This window comes from Oncorhynchus tshawytscha, unplaced genomic scaffold, assembly GCF_018296145.1.
Source record: "Oncorhynchus tshawytscha isolate Ot180627B unplaced genomic scaffold, Otsh_v2.0 Un_contig_4556_pilon_pilon, whole genome shotgun sequence".
In the NCBI taxonomy this organism is placed as follows: domain Eukaryota; kingdom Metazoa; phylum Chordata; class Actinopteri; order Salmoniformes; family Salmonidae; genus Oncorhynchus; species Oncorhynchus tshawytscha.
Window position 1 is genome coordinate 160,001 of NW_024609635.1, and position 22,104 is coordinate 182,104.

Consider the following 22,104-nt stretch of genomic DNA (forward strand, 5'->3'; position numbering starts at 1 on the left):
TGCTATGTGATGTGACATTTTCCCTCTGTGTCTTCCACGGGGACCCCGGTGTGTATGACTGTGTGTGTGTGACTGTGTGTGTGTTGGTTGTTTAGTTTGACGATGTGACTTTCCTGGTCTCCTTTAGTATCGTTTGATGCTCTGTCAAGTTCACCTGTCTGGCCTTCAGAGATAGAGGCAGAACGTGAACGCTGTGTGCTGTCTGTCATCTCGTCTAGACAGCCTGTTGTACACATTCCAGTCACTTACATTCTCTGCAGAGTCAGGAGCACTCACACACGCACGGACGCAAGCACACACGCGGACACACACACACAGTCTTGTTTAACTAATCTTGTGGGGACACACAACTCAGGCCCATTCAAAATCCTATTTTCCGTAACCCTAACGCTAACCATAACCGAAAAACCTAACCTTTCACCCTAACCCTAAAACTAACCCTAGTTCCTAACCCTGAAATGTGTTGGTTCTGTTTCTCTGAGATTATCTGCGGTAAACCGATTGTTATTGATTTGAACTTTTAGAAATGTGTTGGTTCTGTTTCTCTGAGATTATCTGCGGTAAACCGATTGTTATTGATTTGAACTGTTAGAAATGTGTTGGTTCTGTTTCTCTGAGATTATCTGCGGTAAACCGATTGTTATTGATTTGAACTGTTAGAAATGTGTTGGTTCTGTTTCTCTGAGATTATCTGCGGTAAACCGATTGTTATTGATTTGAACTGTTAGAAATGTGTTGGTTCTGTTTCTCTGAGATTATCTGCGGTAAACCGATTGTTATTGATTTGAATGAATTCCTCTTTTAATTTAAACGTATAAACAGTTTGCTCAAAGCAAAAGGCATCAAAAGCTGTTTTTTTCTCTTCCTCTTCTCTCAGACCAATTATAAACTTCACAGCTGAATTAATGATTCATGCAGCATATAGAGGAGTAGGTTTACCCCCGTCGTTTGAGGAGAGTTCTGTGGTTATTAGTATTTCAGGACTTTTCTGCATTTAGATACAAAATCCATGGGTTCCCTAAGGGTTTGTTTCCCAACAATCAAGGCCCAAACTCCACGGCTGAAAACGTTGAATAATGCATCGTTCCTATCTATCCCCCTTCCTTTCTTCCCTCTTACCCTTCCATCCCTCAGCTTCTTCCTTATCTCTTCATCTTCCTCAACCTTTTTCCTGCCATCCCTCCTCGTTCCCTTCCTTCCTTTCCCAATGACCTAAGAGTATAATAATAATATTAATAATGATTAATTACATTTCTTGAGCGCTTTCATTTACAGACATAAATTGTAAAACTATTTACATTGTGAGCAACCAGTGTAGCATTGAGTCAAAGAAATATGGTGGAAAGAAACCACCATTTCACTTCTTTAGTCTGTGAGGGATACGTTAAAGGTATAGTCAACCCCCAAATTGTATCCAATTAGATGGTGTCAATCTGCTCTTGCATATTTCTCCTAATCCACTGTATAGCCGGATGTACACAACAACAGATGGATTGCAGTACTGACCCAGCTCATCTTCATCACCTACGTGGTGTGATATTAGGGGGAGTTATTGAGAGCCTTCCTCTCTACTCCAGTGGCTTTAACCTAACTGGTAAAATCATCATTTCTCTCTGTATAGTTTTGCTGGAAGGGAGTCTCAGTCGCCGTCCTCATCTGTAGATTAATCCATAAGCTTTCAAAGTGCTGAAAAGATGAGAATTGAGCCGTTTAAAGGGAATCGTAAAGGATTTTACATTAAGGGGAAGGTTTATGGATGACTACAGCAGTGTTTCCTACTCTAGTCCTCCAGTACCCCCAACCCTCGCAAGGCTGCTGGCCCAGACGTTTCCTACTCTAGTCCTCCAGTACCCCCAAAAGAACACTTTGGTTTGTGCTCCCTGACAAACTCATTGAGGGCTTGATGATTAGTTGGCAAGTTTAATCAGGTGTTCTGGTCCAAGGCCACAACAAAAATGTGTACTGTTGGGGTGCTGGAGGACTGGAGTCGGGAAACAATGGACTACAGCAGTAGCTCTATTTGCAATGGTATGAGAACAGTCTGGGCCTATATTGAATAGAATATTCCTAGTGCTTCACCTACACAGTTCAAAGTACACAGAAGGGAAATCATTATCAGCCAATAGAAAAATATGAGTTATTCAATGTCTTCAAAACCTGACAGGTTTCCATTGAACGTAATAAAGTGAATTTCTCCTTAAGGCCGGAATGAGTCTGTCGCTCTCTCTCTCTGCTGAATATTAACATGGATTCGGATCTGTTTATGGCCGGTCATAAAGACCATAGATTTACAGAGCCTGGCGCTGACTTATGGTTAGAACAGTCTTATAAAGGTGTCAGTCTACCAGTGGAACTATACTGCCCTTTGGCCAGCAGTTAACTGCCTCAAGGTATTTAACAGTTTTCATAAAGTCTCAATGTTATTTATTAATGTTGTATGTGGGAAGCTGGGCCTCTGGGCATTCTGACCTAGGCCTCTGGGCATTCTGACCTAGGCCTCTGGGCATTCTGACCTAGGCCTCTGGGCATTCTGACCTAGGCCTCTGGGCATTCTGACCTAGGCCTCTGGGCATTCTGATAAAGACCATGTCGAATGAAATGTCAATAATTAGAACTAGAAGTCAATGAGAGCTGCATCTGTGATTCTGAGTGCATCAAAGTCATACGAGTCGATAAAATGTGAATTGGTGGTAGTGGATACATAAGTAAGTGGGTGTGATACGGCAGCCATTTTATGTAAAATTGCCATGTGGACTATCCCGGTGGAGAGGTGAGGAGGAAATTGACAGAAGTACTCTGTTTTATGCAAGATGACGCCGTCAGAGATGGTCGCCTCCCTTTGAGTCCTTAGGAAACTATGCAGTAGTTTTTTTAAATGTATTATTTCTTACATTGTTACCCGAGGAAATCTTAAGTCTTATTACATACAGCCGGGAAGAACTATTGGATATAAGAGCGACGTCAACTTACCAACATTACAACCAGGAATACGAATTTCCCGAAGAAGATCCTCTGTTTGGACCACCACCCAGGACAATGGATCTAATCCCAGAAGACGACCCAAGAAAACGGCGCCGCAGAAGGGGCAGACAGAGCGGCCTCCTGGTGTCACGACTTCCGCCGGAGTTGGTCCCTCTCCTTGTTCGTTTGCCGGTCGAAGTCACCAACCTTCTAGCCATCGCTGATCCACTTTTCATTTTTACAATTCCATCAATTACATGTTGTGTATTTAACCCTCTGTTCCCCCCATGTCCTTGTTGGTAATTGTTTCTTATAGTGCATGTATGGTATGCTGGTATTTACCGGGTTTTGTTTGACCCATTTATTGTATTGTTCTGTTGACGGTGGTTTATGGATATTAAACGACACCGCTGTGAATCAGTTTTTCTGATTTGAGTGAATTTATAAGGAAGTGCACTGGAGATGTTGTACCCACTGTGACTATTAAAACCTACCCTAACCAAAAACCGTGGATGGATGGCGGCATTCATGCAAAACTGAAAGCGTGAACCATCGCATTTAACCATGGAAAGAGGTCTGGGAACATAGACAGTGTAGTTATTCCCTCCGCAAGGCAATCAAACAAGCGAAATGCAGGAACAGGGACAAAGTGGAGTTGCAATTCAATGGCTCAGACACGAGATGTATGTGGCAGGGTCAACAGGAAATCACGGACTACAAAAAGAAAACCAGCTACATCACGGACACCGACGTCACGCTTCCAGACAAACTAAACACCTTCTTTGCCCACTTTGAGGATAACACTGTTGTGGCCCGCTAACAAGAACTGCACCCCCCCCTTCTCATTTTCTGTGGCCGACGTGAGTAAAACATTTACATCTGTTAACCCTCGCAAGGCTGCTGGCCCAGACGCCATCCCTAGGCACATCCTCAGAGCATGCGCAGACCAGCTGGGTGGTGTTTTTAAGCTCCCTATCCCAGTCTGCTGTCCCCACATGCTTCAAGATGGCCACCATTGTTCCTGTACCCAAGAAGGCAAAGATAACTGATCTAATGACTACCCCCCCGTAGCACTCACTTCTGTTATCATGAAGTGCTTTGAGAGACTAGTCAAGGATCATATCACCTCCACCTTAACGGCCACCATAGACCCGTTTCAGTTTGCCTACCGCCCTAACAGGTCCACAGACGATGCAATCGCCATCACCCTGCACACTGCCTTATCTCATATGGACAAGAGGAATACCTATGTAAGAATGCTGTTCATTGACTACAGCTCAGCATTCAACACAATAGTACCCTCCAAGCTCATCATCAAGCTCGAGACCCTGGGTCTCAACCCCGCCCTGTGCAATTGGGTCCTGGACTTTCTGACGCGCCGCCTCCAGGTGGTGAAGGCAGGAAACAACTCACTGACCCTCAACACTGGGGCCCCACAAGGGTGCGTGCTCAGCCCCCTCCTGTACTCCCTGTTCACCCATGACTGCGTGGCCATGCACGCCTCCAACTCAATCATCAAGTTTGTAGATGACACAACAGTAGTGGGCTTGATTACCAACAACAATGAGACAACCTACAGGGAGGAGGTGAGGGCACTCCGAGTGTGGTGTCAGGAAAACAACCTTTCACTAACGTCAACAAAACAAAGGAAGGCTCAACAGCACCTCTTCAACTTCAGGAGGCTGAAGAAATGTGGTTTGTCACCCAAAACCCTGACTAACTTTTACATATCCACAATCGAGAGCATCCTGTTGGGCTGTATCACAGCCTGGTACGGCAACTGCTCTGCCCTCAAACGCAAGGCTCTCCAGAGGGTGGTGGTGTCTGCACAACGCATCACCGGGGACAAACTACCTGCCCTTCATGACACCTATAGCACCTGATGTCACAGGAAGGCAAAAAAGATCATCAAAGACAACAACAGCCCGAGCCACTGCCTGTTCACCCCGATACCATCCATAAGGTGAGGTAAGTACAGGTGCATCAAAGCTGGGACGAGAGACTGATAAACAACTTCTATCTCAAGGCCATCAGACTGTTAAACAGCAGCCACTAACTCAGAGAGGCTGCTGCGTACATGGAGACCCAATCACTGGCCACTTTAACAAATGGATCACTGGCCACTTTAACAAATGGATCACTGGCAACTTTAAAACAATGTCACTTTAAATAATGCCACTTTACATATCTTACATTACTCATATCATATGTATATAATGTATTTTATACCATCTATTGCACCTTGTCTATGCTGCTCGGCCATCGCCCATCCATATGTACATATTCTCATTCACCCCTTTTAGATTTGTGTGTATTAGGTAGTTGTTGAGGACTTGTTAGATCACTTGTTAGATATACTAGCACTGTCAGAATCAGAAACACAAGCATTTCGCTACACTCGCATTAACATCTGCTATCCATGAGCATGTGATAAATAAAATTTGATTTGATTTGCCACTGCCAAGTGACGTATCACCTAGTCACCTTCTGGCATCACATATCAATAAGAGTCAATATCTGAGGCTAACCAAGCCAGACCTATAACTCTTTCTTTCTTTCTTTCTTTCTTTCTTTCTTTCTTTCTTTCTTTCTTTCTCTTTCTCTTTCTTTCTTTCTTTCTCTCTTTCTTTCTTTCTTTTCTATCCCTCTGTCTATCTCTCCACTTTTACCTCATATTTTCACTCCCCATTCTCTCTCTCTTTCTCTGTATACCACCTTCCCCCACACTTTCACTCCATTCTCTCCTCCTCTTACTTTCTCTGACAGAAAGGCGAAAAGAGGTGTGTATCTCCTCCTGTTTTCTCTGTGTGAGTCATGCTGTCTCTCCCTCTCCTCTTTCTTTTTCCATCACTCATCTTTCCATCCACCTCCCTCCCTTTCTTCCTCTCTATCTGGTCGGAAACACATTTCCAGGGATTCCCTCCGGCTGTGACTCCTTCATAGCACCCTTGACCCAGTTACAATGGAAACAACCCACATGTAGACTCACACACAGCTGGGTAGTTTGTCTGGCTATGGGTCTTAGGGGAGTAAAGGCATATCCGTTACCTGAATCCAAAATGACAGGCTTTCTATCATGATAACGACAGTGTTGTATGCCTCTCCCTGGGCCCTCTCTGCCTTCTCCTCTATCTGTCTGTTTCTCTCTTTCTACTTCCCCCTTACCTTTACACTCTCCTCCTTTTCTTTCTCTCTTCATTTCCCTCTACTCCTCCTCCTCCTTCATCCTGCGCTCCCCCTTTCTCTCTCTCCCCCTCTCTCTCTCTGTCTGACTCAAGGCGATGCTTCTTGTGTCCTTCATTGATCTTTCTGTTCTCTCAGAGTCACGTCCCCTTGTCCCCCTCACTTCCTCTCCCTCCTCCTCTCCCCTGCCTCCCTTCCTCTCTCCCTCCACCCCTCTCTTCCTCCATCCCTCTCTGACCAATGGCTCGCTGGAATTGGTATCCACGCCCGTCCATCTCCTTGCCAACGGGGCCTGCGTGGCGTGCGGTTGCCATGGCAATGACACTCACTTTCAGAACTCGTCTGGTCTGGAATCAAAACAGGCTCCCTGTGCCGTTGCCACGGTGATGGATTGATGTTATGTTGTCAGACACGCATACATTCACCCACACACACACACACACTCACGCACATACACTCACACACCCTGGCACACTTCTATAGCCAGGACAGTTGACAGTTCCCCCTTTACCTGATGACCACGATCATGACAATGAATGAGGACTGTAATCCATCAATCTACCAATCAATAAATCAATCAGTCAATTAAGCAATCCATCAGAAGTGGTGAAGAAACAGAAACAGTGTCTGTGCTGATAGTGCTGGTCCTGGGTGTGATTGGGATTCCAGAGTAGTGTCTGTCTGGCAGACAGTAACAGCCTCAGGGATACAGATGCTGCTGTAGTGTCTGCCACCTACCTAATGCTGGAGATAGTGACATTAGGTCATCTTGATTACACATCCAATTAAAAATGGTAGCACAAGTGCAAGCACACACACTGCCACACACACTGTCACATACACTGTCACACACCCACACGCAAATGCATACATGCATACACGTCTTCAAACAAACCAATTGCCTCTGCGTTTATAGCGAGTGAAATATCTAATCTGCAAATTTAGAGAGAAATATGTTATTTTACATCCTCGTCAACAAAAACATCTCACCACTCACTCCCAGCCCCTCATCCTTCAGTACTCATTCAATGTAATCACTGTCAGGTAGCCTATATATCTTTCTTCATCAATCCCACGTCTTCCCCATCTTCCCATCAACGATGTTTTGATGGTTGCCATGGCAACCAACAAATGTCCCTGGCAACAGACGGGTGGAAATGTGTAGGTTGTGATTGGTTAATCAGTATTCTGTCCAAGGTATGTTTAACTTGCTGCCCCCCCACCACCTCTTCTGCCCCCTATCTGTCAGTCAAACTGCCTCATTCATCACAGTCATTATAGACACCCACCTCAGAGACCTTACATGTGTGTGTGTGCTGGAGTGAGAGAGAGTGTGTGAGAGAGTGAGTGCATGTGTGTGTGTGTGTGTGTGTGTGTGTGCGTGCGTGTGTGTGTGCGTGATACATTAGGAAAGATCCATCATTCCTTAATCAGAACCCTATCTCCCAGCTCCACTGTTAGAGCCTTTATTAAACCAACCTCAGACTCCTATTTTTTGAGAAAGACCTGGATCTGTGTCCCAAATGGAACTATGTAGTGCAGCCCTGGCTAATACAGTAGAGCTGGATCTGTGTCCCAAATGGAACTACAGTGGCTTGCGAAAGTATTCACCCCCCTTAGCATTTTTCCTATTTTATTGCCTTACAACCTGAAATTAAAATAGATTTTTGGGGGGGTTTGTATCATTTGATTTACACAACATGCCTACCACTTTGAAGATGCAAAATATTTGTTCTTGTGAAACGAACAAGAAATAAGACAAAAACTGAAAACATGAGCGTGCATAACTATTCACCCCCAAAGTCAATACTTTGTAGAGCCACCTTCTGCAGCAATTACAGCTGCAAGTCTCTTGGGGTATGTCTCTATAAGCTTGGCACATCTAGCCATTGGGATTTCTGCCCATTCTTCAAGGCAATACTTCTCCAGCTCCTTCAAGTTGGATGGGTTCCGCTGGTGTACAACAATCTTTAAGTCATACCACATATTCTCAATTGGATTGATGTCTGGGCTTTGACTACGCCATTCCAAGACATTTAAATGTTTCCCCTTAAACCACTCGAATATTGCTTTGGTAGTATGCTTAGGGTCATTGTCCTCCTTGAAGGTGAACCTCCGTCCCAGTCTCAAATCTTTGGAAGACTGAAACAGGTTTCCCTTAAGAATTTCCCTGTATTTAGCACCATCCATCATTCCTTCAATTCTGATCAGTTTCCCAGTCCCCGACGATGAAAAACATCCCCACAGCATGATGCTGTCACCCCCATGGATGGTGTTCTCGGGGTGATGTGAGGTGTTGGGTTTGTGCCAGACATAGCATTTTCCTTGATTGTCAAAAAGCTAAATTCCTGACCAGAGTACCTTCTTCCATATGTTTGGGGAGTCTCCCAGATGCCTTTTGGCCAACACCAAACATGTTTTCTTATTGTTTTCTTTATGCAATAGCTTTTTTCTGGCCACTTTTCCATAAAGCCCAGCTCTGTGGAGTGTACGACTTAAAGTGGTCCTCTTTGTTGCCTCTCTGATTAATGCCCTCCTTGCCTGGTCTGTGAGTTTTGGTGGGTGGCCCTCTCTTGGCAGGCTTGTTGTGGTGCCATATTCTTTCAATTTTTTAACAATTGGTTTAATGGTGCTCTGTGGGATGTTCAAAGTTTTTTATATATTTTTTATAATCCAACCCTGATCTGTACTTCTCCACAACTTTGTCCCTGACCTGTTTGGAGAGCACCTTGGTCTTAGTGGTGTTGCAGACTCTGGGTCCTTTCAGAACAGGTGTATATATACTGAGATCATGTGACACATTATGTGACACTTAGATTGCACACAGGTGGACTTTATTTAACTAATTATGTGACTTCTGAAGGTAACTGGTTGCACCAGATCTTATTTAGGGGCTTCATAGCAAACCACACCACTTTTCAGTTTTTTAGTTTTGTGATTTTTTTAAAACAAGTTATTTTCTTTCATTTCACTTCACCAATTTGAAATATTTTGTATGTCCATTACATGGAATCCAAATAAAAATCCATGTAAATTACATGTTGTAATGCAACAAAATAGGAAAAATGCCAAGGGGATGAATACTTTTGCAAGGTACTGTTTGTAGTGCAGCCCTGGCTAACACAGTAGAGCTGGATGTGTGTACCAAATGGAACTCTATTTCCTATGTAGTATAGCCCTTGCTAATACAGTAGCATTCAGTATAAAGTTATACATTAAACATCAGTACAGTATGACAACACTCAACACACACAAAAAAACATAAACAGTACCAGTCAAAAGTTTGGACACACCTACTCATAAAATCATTTTTCTTCATTTTTACTATTTTCTACATTGTAGAATAATAGTGAATACATCAAAACTGTGAAATAACATACATGGAATCATGTAGTAACCAAAAAAGCATTAAACAAATAAAAAAATAACATTTTAGATTCTTCAAAGTAGCCACCCTTTGCCTTGATGACAGCTTTGCACACTCTTGGCATTCTCTCAACCAGCTTCACCTGGAATGCTTTTACAACAGTCTTGAAGGAGTTCCTACATATGCTGAGCACTTGTTGGCTGCTTTTCCTTCATTCTGCGGTCCAACTCATCCCAAAACAGGTCGGGTAATTGTCGAGGCAAGGTCATCTGATGCAGCACTCCATCACTCTCCTTCTTGGTCAAATAGCCCTTACACAGCCTGGAGGCATTTTGGGTCATTGTCCTGTTGAAAAACAAAGGATAATTCCACTAAGCACAAACCAGATGGGTTAGCGTATCGCTGCAGAATGGAGTGGTAGCCATGCTGGTTAAGTATGTCTTGAATTCTAAATATATCACAGACAGTGTCTCCAGCAAAGCACCATCACACATCCTCCATGCTTCACAGTGGGAACCACACATGCGGAGATCATCTGTTCAGCTACTCTGTCTCACAAAGACACAGCGGTTGGAACCAAAAATCTCAAATTTGGACTCATCAGACCAAAGGACAGATCTCCACCGGTCTAATGTTCATTGCTTGTGTTTCATGGGCCAAGCAGGTCTCTTCTTATTATTGGTGTACTTTAGTAGTGGTTTCTTTGCAGAAATTTGACCATGAAGGCCTGATTCAAGCAGTCTTCCCTGAACAGTTGATGTTGAGATGTGTCTGTTACTTGAACTCTGTGAAGCATTTATTTGGGCTGCAATCTGAGGTGTAGTTAACTCTAATGAATTTATCCTCTGCAGCCAAGGTAACTCTGGGTCTTCCTTACCTGTGGCGGACCTCATGAGTGCCAGTATCATCATAGTGCTTGATGGTTTTGCGACTGCGCTTGAAGAAACTTTCAAAGTTCTTGTTATTTTCTGGATTGACTGACCTTCATGTCTTAAAGTAATGATGGACTGTCGTTTCTCTTTGCTTATTTGAGCTGTTCTTGACATAATATGGACTTGGTCTTTTACCATATCGGGCGATCTTCTGTATACCACTCCTACCTTGTCACAACACAACTGATTGGCTGTTAATTGTGCATTCCAGGTGACTACTTCATGAAGCTGGTTGAGAGAATGCAAAACTGTCATTAAGGCAAAGGGTGGCTACTTTGACGAATCTCAAATATAAAATATATTTTGATTTGTTTAACACTTTTTTGCTTACTACATGATTCCATGTATTATTTCATAGTTGTGATGTCTTCACTATTATTCTACAATGTAGAAAATAGTACAAATAAAGAAAAAGAGGAGTGTTGACAGCGTGTTCTCTTCTCCTGTCAGTTAGATGAATCTGACTTCTCTGACCTCTTATCTCTTATCTCCTGTACTGATGGAGGTCACATTCCAAATGGCACCATATTCCCCTATGTAGTGCACTATAGATATAAGGTCTTAATTTGATCACCCTGTTGCAGGAGAACTTTCTTGCAATAAAGGAAATGTCAAATTAAAAGTTTAAAGATTTGTGAAGTGTGCAATTTCCTCTTTAAAATGTATCAACCCTTACAAATGCATCCATAAAAATACTCATTATAATTCACATTTCCTGTATCTGCAGAATTACTTTCCTGCTGTAGCACACTGGCTCAAATTAAGATCCTACATCTATACACAGGGAATAGCTTTTACGATGCAGGAAGGAGGAGAGGAGTTGAGGACTGAGAGGGAATGAGAGAAGGGGAGGAGGTTAAGGAGTGAGGGGGAATGGAGAGAAGGGGAGGAGGTTAAGGAGTGAGGGGGAATGGAGAGAAGGGGAGGAGGTTAAGGAATGAGATGGAATGGAGAGAAGGGGATGAGGTTAAGGAGTGAGAAGGAATGGGGAGAAGGGGAGGAGGTTAAGGAATGAGAGGGAATGGAGAGAAGGGGATGAGGTTAAGGAGTGAGAAGGAATGGGGAGAAGGGGAGGAGGTTAAGGAATGAGAGGGAATGGAGAGAAGGGGAGGAGGTTAAGGAATGAGATGGAATGGAGAGAAGGGGATGAGGTTAAGGAGTGAGAAGGAATGGGGAGAAGGGGAGGAGGTTAAGGAATGAGAGGGAATGGAGAGAAGGGGAGGAGGTTAAGGAGTGAGAAAGAATGGGGAGAAGGGGAGGAGGTTAAGGAGTGAAGGAATGGAGAGAAGGGGAGGAGGTTAAGGAATGAGAGGGAACGGGGGGGGTGGATAAGGACACCTGAGAAAGTCTATTTAATCCATGTGAAAATGTAATCTCACCCACACATGCTTTTCTTTAGATGGCCTCTCCATTGAATGAAGCCCACACATGCTTTTCTTTAGATGGCCTCTCCATTGAATGAAGCCCACACATGCTTTTCTTTAGATGGCCTCTCCATTGAATGAAGCCCACACATGCTTTTCTTTAGATGGCCTCTCCATTGCATGAAGCCCACACATGCTTTTCTTTAGATGGCCTCTCCATTGAATGAAGCCCACACATGCTTTTCTTTAGATGGCTCTCCATTGAATGAAGCCCACACATGCTTTTCTTTAGATGGCCTCTCCATTGAATGAAGCCCACACATGCTTTTCTTTAGATGGCCTCTCCATTGAATGAAGCCCACACATGCTTTTCTTTAGATGGCCTCTCCATTGAATGAAGCCCACACATGCATTTCTTTAGATGGCCTCTCCATTGAATGAAGCCCACACATGCTTTTCTTTAGATGGCCTCTCCATTGAATGAAGCCCACACATGCTTTTCTTTAGATGGCCTCTCCATTGAATGAAGCCCACACATGCATTTCTTTAGATGGCCTCTCCATTGAATGAAGCCCACACATGCTTTTCTTTAGATGGCCTCTCCTTTGAATGAAGCCCACACATGCTTTTCTATCAAACACTCTGCTGTAAGAGAGAAGAGCTTTCAGAAGAGCTGTCAGATAACCATCTCTGTTATAAACTAACCATTACAACTGGCCCTGGGCGTGAAACTGTGTGTGCTGCTGTTGGTTACCATAGCTACATTAATAGGACTTCAAACCAGATCCCGCACCAATATGGTCACCACATGGGCATGAGTAGGGAATATTACCATGAAAAGCCTGTCTGTGACGCAGGTTGTGTGTGTGTGTCTCGCAGGCCTGGTGTGTTTTGGCTTTGATGATAATGAAGCTGAGAGGAACTGGCTCTCAAGTGACAGATCAATGCTACCTCGACTCGACAGACTGCTGCTGCTGTGTGTGTGTGTGTGTGTGTGTGTGTGTGTGTGTGTGTGTGTGTGTGTGTGTGTGTGTGTGTGTGTGTGTGTGTGTGTGTGTGTGTGTGTGTTTAATTCCTTTCAGACTATATGCTTATTGGGCTGATAGGTCATTGCTCTGCTTGTTTGTGTAAAAAAAAAGAAGGGAACTTAATTAAAGAGCAGGAAATTAACTAGTTCTTTCACCTTTAGATAAAAAGAATGAAAACAGTATAACTGCTCGTACATAATTGGTGTGGGATATTATTCATTTCAGATAAGGCTTCAAATATATATGCATTCAATCATTGCAAGACAATGAAGGCATGCCAACAGATTTTATTGTGTGTGTGTGTGTGTGTAGGTGCGTGTGTCTGCGTAAATGTGTGTGTTTGTGTCTCTGAGAGTCTTTTAGCAATGGCAGCATCGACGTGTGGTTGTCAAGGTAGCAGATCCAGATTTCCAGACTATGCTCACTGAGTCTGTACAAAGTCAAACATTTCCTTAATTTTGGCTCAGTCACAGTGTTTAGGGCCAAATAGCATTACAGTTGGCTCTGTTTTTTGTAAATTCTTTCCAATGTGTCAAGTAATTATCTTTTTGTTTTCTCATGATTTGGTTGGGTCTAATTGTGTTGCTGGACCAGCTTGCTTAGTAGGCTCTTCTCCAGGTTAATTTCTCTGTAGGTGATGGCTTTTTTATGGAAGGTTTGGGAATCACTTCCTTATATAGATGGTTGTAGAATTTAACAGCTCTTTTCTGGATTTTGATCATTAGCGAGTATCGGACAAATTCTGCCCTGCATGCATTATTTGGTGTTTTACGTTGTTCTCTGTTTCCGTGGGGATTATCATTGTTAGTTTATTGACCACTATGAAGGCATCTCCTACACACTTGTGTAAATATGGAATGGTGACAATATACAACACGTGAAATTGGTATATGATAACATTTACAGATTTCATCCCAACGGGGCTGAATATGAACACATTCAATGATTGCCATGGGAATTGAGGCAGTGCTGTTCCAGTATCTATCTAATCTCATATTGTGTGTTTCTTAAATAGCGTCCTCTTCATCTGTCTAATCTCATAAAGTCTCTGGCGACATTTGAAAAGTTCACCCTCCTCGTTGTGAGGTCTCCGGATGACATGAGGGCAGATTGTGACTTCTCAGCTGCCTTGCCCTCTGACGCCGGGTGACATTTTAGAACCGTAATCAGGGTGCTTGGAGTTAGGAGGAAATAAACACGAGTGTCAGATTGTCCAGCGCTGTTTCATTCCTACCGTACAATAGATTTTTTTGTCTCCACAAATGAATTCTGAACTGTAACCTTGCCTTTTCTCTCTGTAGCTTCATCACCATATTTTATTTAGCCTCTTTTCTAACCTTTTATGTGAAAAAGGACTTTACCCTGACCCCCAAACACACACATTATAACATTTACCTCAAAATAAACACTGGACAGGTAATTGTGTGAAGGGCAGCTAGTATACTCACATTACAAACAACAACATGGTTCCACATGTCTGTACATGTGGGGCGTAAACATAATGACAAATGTGTTTCTTGTCTGTTGGCTCCAGATATGGCCAGAATGGCTCATGGTTGTGTCACTTTGTATAATACCCATAAGTCAGTGCTTTGGCATACGCTCTGATTCCACGCGTCTTCCCCCTCAATGCTCAGACTAATTTACATTATGCAAAACTTAATTACCACAGCCTAATTAGTTGGCAGTCTCATCTATCATTTAGAAAAGGAGACGGGTTGTCTGTGTGTGTGTGTCTATGTGTGTGTCTAATTGTGTGTCTAATTGTGTGTGTGTCTAAGTGTGTGTTTGTCTAAGTGTGTGTGTGTGTGTGTGTGTGTGTGTATATTGTATCTCTGTGTCAATGGTGTGCCTTAATCTACTGTATCTTCTTGTGTCAGTTTTCTGAGCTGGTGCATCTTGGGTAAGGCTGTGGGCATGTCAAACTGAATTATGTTTTTCCTGTTCTGGCCACACCTGAAGCTTGACTTCATACAAACATTTTGGAATTCATGTTTTGGTACTCTGGACTCTGTTTGCAGGACAGATTGAGGACAGATACTATCAATCGACTGAGGAAGGAAACATAGCTTTCTATTAGCAAATCTCCAATCAACCAATCCCAATCACAGACACATCTTTGTCATTTCCAATCAGCCTATCCAGTGAGCCGTAGCCAGCCAACCACTGTGTAACATGGATTGATAAGTATTTTCTACATTTAAGTCAGTTGTATCTGTGTGTTTGTGTGTGCCTGTTTTTGTGTGTCTGTGTGCATGTCTGAGAGTTTGCCTGCCTACCTGTCTGCCTCCGTCTGTCTATCTGCATGTGTATGTACACTACCGTATTAAAGTTTGGGGTCACTTAGACATGTCCTTGTTTTTGAAAGAAAAGCAATTTTGTTGTCCATTAAAATAACATCAAATTGATCATAAATACATTGTAGACATTGTTAATGTTGTAAATTACTATTGTAGCTGGATTTGTAATGGAATATCTTCATAGGAGTACAGAGGCCCATTATCAGCAACCATCACTCCTGTGTTCCAATGGGACGTTGTGTTAGCTAATCCAAGTTTATCATTTTAAAAGGCTAATTGATCATTAGAAAACCCTTTTGCAATTATGTTAGCACAGATGAAAACTGTTGTGTTGATTAAAGAAGCAAGACAACTGGCCTTCTTTAGACTAGCTGAGTATCTGGAGCATCAGCATTTGTGGGTTCGATTACAGGCTCAAAATGGCCAGAAACAAAGAACTTTCTTCTGAAACTCGTCAGTCTATTCTTGTTCTGAGAAATGAAGGCTATTCCATGCAAGAAATTGCCAAGAAACTGAAGATCTCATACAACGCTGTGTACTACTCCCGTCACAGAACAGTGCAAACAGGCTCTAACCAGAATAGAGGGAGTGGAAGGCCCCGGTGCACAACAGAGGACAAGTACCTTAGAGTGTCTAGTTTGAGAAACAGACGCCTCACAAGTCCTCAACTGGCAGCTTCATTAAATAGTACCCGCAAAACACCAGTCTCAACGTCAACAGTGAAGAGGCGACTCCGGGATGCTGACCTTCTAGGCAAAGTTCCTCTGTCCAGTGTCTGTGTTCTTTTGTCCATCTTTATCTTTTCTTTTTATTGGCCAGTCTGAGATATGTTTTTTTCTTTGCAACTCTGCCTAGAAGGCCAGCATCCCGGAGTCACCTCCTATATACTTGGATTAGCTAACACAACGTGCCATTGGAACACAGGAGTGATGGTTGCTGATAATGGGCCTCTGTACGCCTATGTAGATATTCCATTAAAAATAAGCCGTTTCCAGCTACAATAGTCGTTTACAACATTAACATTGTCTACACTGTATTTCTGATCAATTTGATGTTATTTTAATGGACAGAAAAACGTGCTGTTCTTTCAAAAACAAGGACATTTCAGCCAATAGAGGCACACGGAGAGCTATCGACACCCAAACTAAAGACCCAACGTGGATAAATGGCTCGGGAACGTGGGCCTGAACAGGGGAGCTGGAGCGTGCGTTCAAGGAAACACTGCGGAAGTAATGATGCTAAACGGGAGCGTTTTCTCCATTGAAAAGAGCCAGACACAACCTAGGGCACAGTGTCTTTGTCTTCAGCATGTCGTCTGTGTTCTTTTCTGTTATGCCTCTTAGATGACCGAAAAGCCTCGAGTCTGAAGAGACCCTTGAGTCAACGCTGGGCTGTTTGAGTTGCAGTGGAGAGGAGAGCAGTTAAATGAGCCAGTTGGAAGCTGATGATGAGATGGACTTAAAGGGATACTTTGGGATTTTGGCAAATTTGCCCTTTATCAACTTCCACACAGTCAGACGAACTCATGGATGCCATTTTTATGTCTCTGCATCCACTATGAAGGAAGTTAGAGGTAGTTTTGTGAGCTAATGGTAACTAGCGTTAGCACAATGACTGGAAGTATATGGTATCTACTAGCATGCTAGCAGTTGCCATAGACTTCCAGTCATTGCGCTAATGCTAGTTAGCAATTGCGTTAATGCTAGTTAGCAACTTCCTTCAAACTGCTCACAGATACATACAAATGGTATCAGCGAGTTCATCTGACTCTGGGGAAATAGATAAAGGGCTTGATTGCCAAAATCCTGAAGTATCCCCTTAAGAGGGTTATGAAAAATCTACCAACTTATAGAGAGGAAATATAACCTTATTTCTTCAGCTATTCGTCCTTTGTCCAGCTCCTATGCCACGTTTTGATGTGAGGAAACATTCTCCATTCTTTGTAATGTACCAGATTGGGACAATGCAGAGTAATGTCAATAACATCACCATGTCTCCTTCATATAAATATTTTATTCAATATGTTGTATCTGTGTATACAATGGAGACACAAACTGTACAGTGCAGACAAACTCTTTTGCATATATATGTATGTAAAGTTAGCGGTACACTTACCGACATGATCTCTTTTTTTTCTTATTTTTGTTTTGACTTGATACACATAGGCTACAGTACTACATGCTTATCTCCACTGCCTTTCTTGTTTACCATGCAACAGGTGAGAGACGTTTAGACTGAGAGAGAGAGAGACAGATGGAGAGATAGAGAGAGCGGTGGGCAGGGGTAAGGGGAAGAATGAGATGGAATGTTGAGAAAGAAAGAGAAAGAAAGGGAGAGAGAAAGAGAGAGAGGTTTGTACATTTGCACAGTCAAAGTCAATTCAATTTGACAAAAACTGATCCAGTCTCACTTGAAGTAGTCAGTTAGAGATTCAGAATCCAGCAGCACATAGAGCTCACCGATGGCAGGATTCAATCAGAGACCTTAGAGAGTTTGGCCAATGCAGTTTGAACTATGACATCACAGAGCTCGATGGCAGCCACGTTCGTGTCACTGGGCAATATTGAATCCTCAAGAGGCAGCAATGTGGTGCCCAGCTCTACAGTTGGCCCAACTCTCCATATTAAAGGACTCTGGTTTCAACAGGAACAGGAACACCATTAACTCAAAGACACAACACCATCAAATTGTAGGTCTACATTTCTTTGTCAAGAACAGCAGCTTTTGTTCAGCTTGGTACAGACAAAACACTGGACAAGAAGTACAGCAAATGTTGCTTCAACACTTTCCCACAAACAGCCCAGTGGAATCTTTTTTTTTTTTTACAACGTACCTTTTCGAGTGGTTTCTCTATGATCTCACCCAGCTAGCAAGCTTACGGTGACCCATGAGCAGCCTGGGCCACAGGGCAAAATCGGCATCCATGGCCCGTTTTGCTCATAGGCTTTACAGTGGCTGACTGTTGTTATATGCTCTTGGAGCTAACGTGAGCCTTCAGGGCCCAGGCACGGTTACAGGCTCAGCGAACTACCTCTGCTACTTATACAGGAAGTGACAGATCTTGATCCTCACAGTAAACATTTCATCACAAAAACGTAACAGACCAACATCATTCCCTTATTTCATTTAGACGAATGACACATAAAAGAGTTTGGGTAAAGTCAAACGACGGGTAACGTCAAAGTATCAATGGCTTCTAAATGAGAAAGCTACAACTCCAAGATGGGATGGGAGGTTTGTAGTCACAGTGTGAAAGCCAACGGATATAGGACTACCGCAGCGTACCTCTTACCAATGCCAGCTAACAGCTACACCTCCAACATCACTTCTTTGACTGGTCCGTTTAGGACTGTTCCCTGTAGTGACTCTGTAGTGACTCTACTGTTCTTTCAATATTTTTGTATGTTCTTTGACTCTGTCAACTTCACTATGTGTGCATGTACAGGGAGCTGTGAAAATACAGGAAACGCCAACATAGTGTCGTAATAAGGCATTGTGCCACGAGCCAGAACAGCTTCAATGCACCTTGCTAGAGATTCTACAAGTGTCTGGAACTCTATTGGAGGGATGCAACACTATTCTTCTGCAAGAAATTTCATCATTTTGTGTTTTTTTTGGCAGGTTGAAGTTTATTGTCACGAGTCTTGTCCTAGAGGCAGAACTGAGCGATTTCCCCTTAGATAGGCCAGCTGCAAAGTGAAAATTGGCTTTTTGGTGTTAATTTAAGGTGAGGGTTAGGCATTAGGGTTAACAGTGTGGTTAAAGTTAGGTTTAAAATCAGATTTTATGATTTGTGGCTGTGCCAGCTAGCTAGTGACCACTCTGCAGAACTGCCTCCAGAACAAGATTCATGACAAAAAAACACTAACCTGCGTTTTGTTGATGGTGATGGAAAACGCTGTCTCAGACACCGCTCCAGAATCTCCCATAAGTGTTCAGTTGGGTTGAGATCTGGTGACTGTGCGGCCATTGCCTGTGGTTTACACCATCTTCATGCTCATGAAAACGTTCAGTTACCACTTCCACTCTGTAGATGGGGGACCCTTATCATCCTAGGGGGGCATAGCCATGGTAGCCAAAATAATGGCCTGCCCAGCATTTTTATAAATTACCCTAAGATGGGATGTTAATTGCTTAATTAACTCAGGAGCCACACCTGTGTGGAAGCACATTCTTTCAATATACTTGGCATCCCTCATTTACTCAAGCGTTTCCATTATTTTGGGCAGTTACCTATACGTTGCCAGTGAAAATGCTACATGTCGGTCACCCTTGTGCAACTTTTGGCACTTTTCAAATATTGAATTGGAATTTCAATTCATGTCCTGAATTGACCATGGCTCTGGATAGAAACTCATAGCTTCTGTGGACATGCTAGTTACTCTGCTACCATGCACTCTACCTACCATGCTTTGCATCTGCTACCTCCTCAATACTACCAACGCATTAACATCTCATCCCCAGCCCCAGTCCTCTCCCTCTATACATGTCTTACAAAATATAAGTATTGCCCTCCTGTATCATTCACTGCCTAAATGAACCTACAAACACACAGAGAAAATAGTGATAGTAAGAAATAGAATAGAGATGTGGAGGTAGAGATAGAGAGAAGCTAAGAAAGAATGAGAGAGTGAGAGAGACAATCATTTGAAAAATAGATGACAATTCTGTTTTGTGTCATTACAACAATCTATCCAGACGGTCGCTGGTGCATTTTGGGTATAGAATTATAAACAAGCAAACAAATTGGTAAACAGACGAACAAACAGACTGTGGTCAATATGGATGGACTCTGTTGCTATAGTGCGTCAGAGTGAGAGAGGGGGCTTATGGGTAGCCATCAGCAGGCAAGGCTACCTGGCAAAAAGGAAGAGGGAAAAAAACGCTTTGTCATCATTCTCACAGATTGTCACAGAAAAATAATCGTAAGGATTTGAAAAAGGCATTCCATATCGCGTAGGTTTGGCATTCTTCTGTCCAAGTTTGTAGTTTATCTAGCTGATAAAATCAGCCAATTCCCCTCGTCCTCCCCTTCCTCCTCCTCCTTGTCAACACCTTCCTGCTCCTTCTTCTCCCCTCCTCTTCTCCCTTCCACCTCCCCTCCCCCATCCCCCAAATGGAGTGGTCCATTTCCTCATCTCGAACACCACTGCACCAAATCAGCCAAAAAGAGAAAGAGAGAGAGAAAGAGAGAAGAGGTGGGACTTAGCCCATAATTGACCAATCAAGGTGAGAGTTTGAGTGCAGTGGGCAGAGTCTCAAGTCTCTGTCGTGTGGGGGGAAAGGAGGGGGCAGGGTTATGTTGCAGTCTCCTTCGAGTCGGGTTTGTTGATTGGTTTTCCCCCGTTCATGGCCACTGGTTCGCTGGTTGTGCTTTTGCTGGGTGGGACTCCGGCAACTTTAGGCAATGTCTCCCTGACGTCGTGCAACGACGGCTCCTTGTACATCGCAACTACAGAGAACAGGAGAGATCAGAGTGTTAGAGCGTGTGAGTGTGTGTGTGTGTGTGTGTGTGTGTGTGTGTGTGTGTGTGCATCCATGTGTGTGTGACAACCCCCTTACCTTCTATAGGTTTGGGCAGGAAGTGAGCGGCTGGTTTGGTCTTTTTCACACGGTTGCCCTTCATTGGCTGTCCTTCCTTGTTCAGGCCCAAGAACCAGGCCCTCCCAGACTCATTCTGTCTGTACAGCATCGACGAGTAGATCACATAGTAGTTCTCAAACACAGACTCCTTAAACTTACACTCTGCTGTAAACAGCTCCTACAGGAGACACATAACACACACACACACACACACACACACACACACACGCAGGCACACAAACACACACACACACACACACACACACACACACACACACACACACACACACACACACACACACACACACACACACACACACACACACACACACACACACACACACACAGAATCAGTATCAAACATACCACAATGGACAAATTGCTACCACTTAATATTCCATTAGATACCAGCCCAACGTCCATCCAAGACTTTTATAATAGTTTCAATCAACTGTTTCCATGACGTTTATTTAACTTCCATTGGCGACGATTTACCAACATTCAACCTGCTAAATGACTCACCCTGAATTGAATTACGCTGCTCTATCGATCTCTACATACATTCAGCCTGAATCCTAGAAGTTGTTCAGCCATCCTAGAAGATGTTTGTGCTCACTTCAAAATTAGGGGTGTTGTACAAAACAAATTCATCAGCAATTGGATCGTCTCTAACCAATCAGAGTATCAAAGCCAATGACGTGATTCATGGTTCGTGATGGCTCGCTCTAGCCCAACCCATTGGTTTCTGGAACCAATCAGAACGTTTAGAATGTGTTTGCATTCTACAAGATGTCAGGGAGGAAAGCAAATCCGGACTCATTGTGGAGAAGAAACGCTAGTGGGGGTGGTGTTTGGCGCTGTGGCTGGATGGGCAGTCAGTCTCCTAAATGACTGATTTGTACTGTAATTAACCATCGCTAGCTTCCAGAGCTTCAGAGAGACAGACGGGCTGGGAAAACATTGAAATTCCAATCAGGTGTGCTTGTCAGTCACCACCACAAGAAAAGAGAGACTCGCTCACCTGTGTGGGCCTTTGTTCCCAGTTACCATGGAAACGATGGAACAGAGAAGATGGGAGGAGAAGAGGAGGAGGGTGGGGCAGTGGTTTGATGTGATGTCTAGGTGTGATTGATCCTGTTTGTGGTTGGCAACATATTTCCATTTTCCTTTGCTCTTTTTATGGTTCTCATTATGGTTCACTGCACTTTTCCCCTGTGTCTTTCAACTCTGTCCAATTAGCACATTCAGGCTGTGTCTCAATAGTCTAAAGTTGCTTCCTCTACTTGTCTTCTCTCATCTCTTTCATCTGCTCTGATGTGAAAGAATTGGACAGGTGTCCACCATGTTGCTCTTACTTATCTTGTGATTTCAGATCATTTAGGATTT

General features: G+C 43.3%; 1 protein-coding gene across 3 annotated transcripts in view; it reads right to left on the minus strand.

The window, feature by feature from the left end:
- Window positions 1-17,128: 17,128 nt before the first annotated feature.
- Window positions 17,129-22,104, minus strand: part of LOC112235969 (fibroblast growth factor 14-like) — a 67,704-nt gene continuing 62,728 nt past the window's right edge. For all 3 annotated transcript variants that reach the window (XM_042316535.1, XM_042316538.1, XM_042316536.1), the window contains exons 4-5: window positions 20,698-20,896; window positions 17,129-20,587 (exon numbers count right to left, since the gene is read on the minus strand). In XM_042316535.1, the coding sequence (XP_042172469.1) occupies window positions 20,433-20,587; window positions 20,698-20,896 (354 nt within the window). In that variant the 3' untranslated portion in view covers window positions 17,129-20,432. The remainder of the gene's footprint in view (window positions 20,588-20,697; window positions 20,897-22,104) is intronic.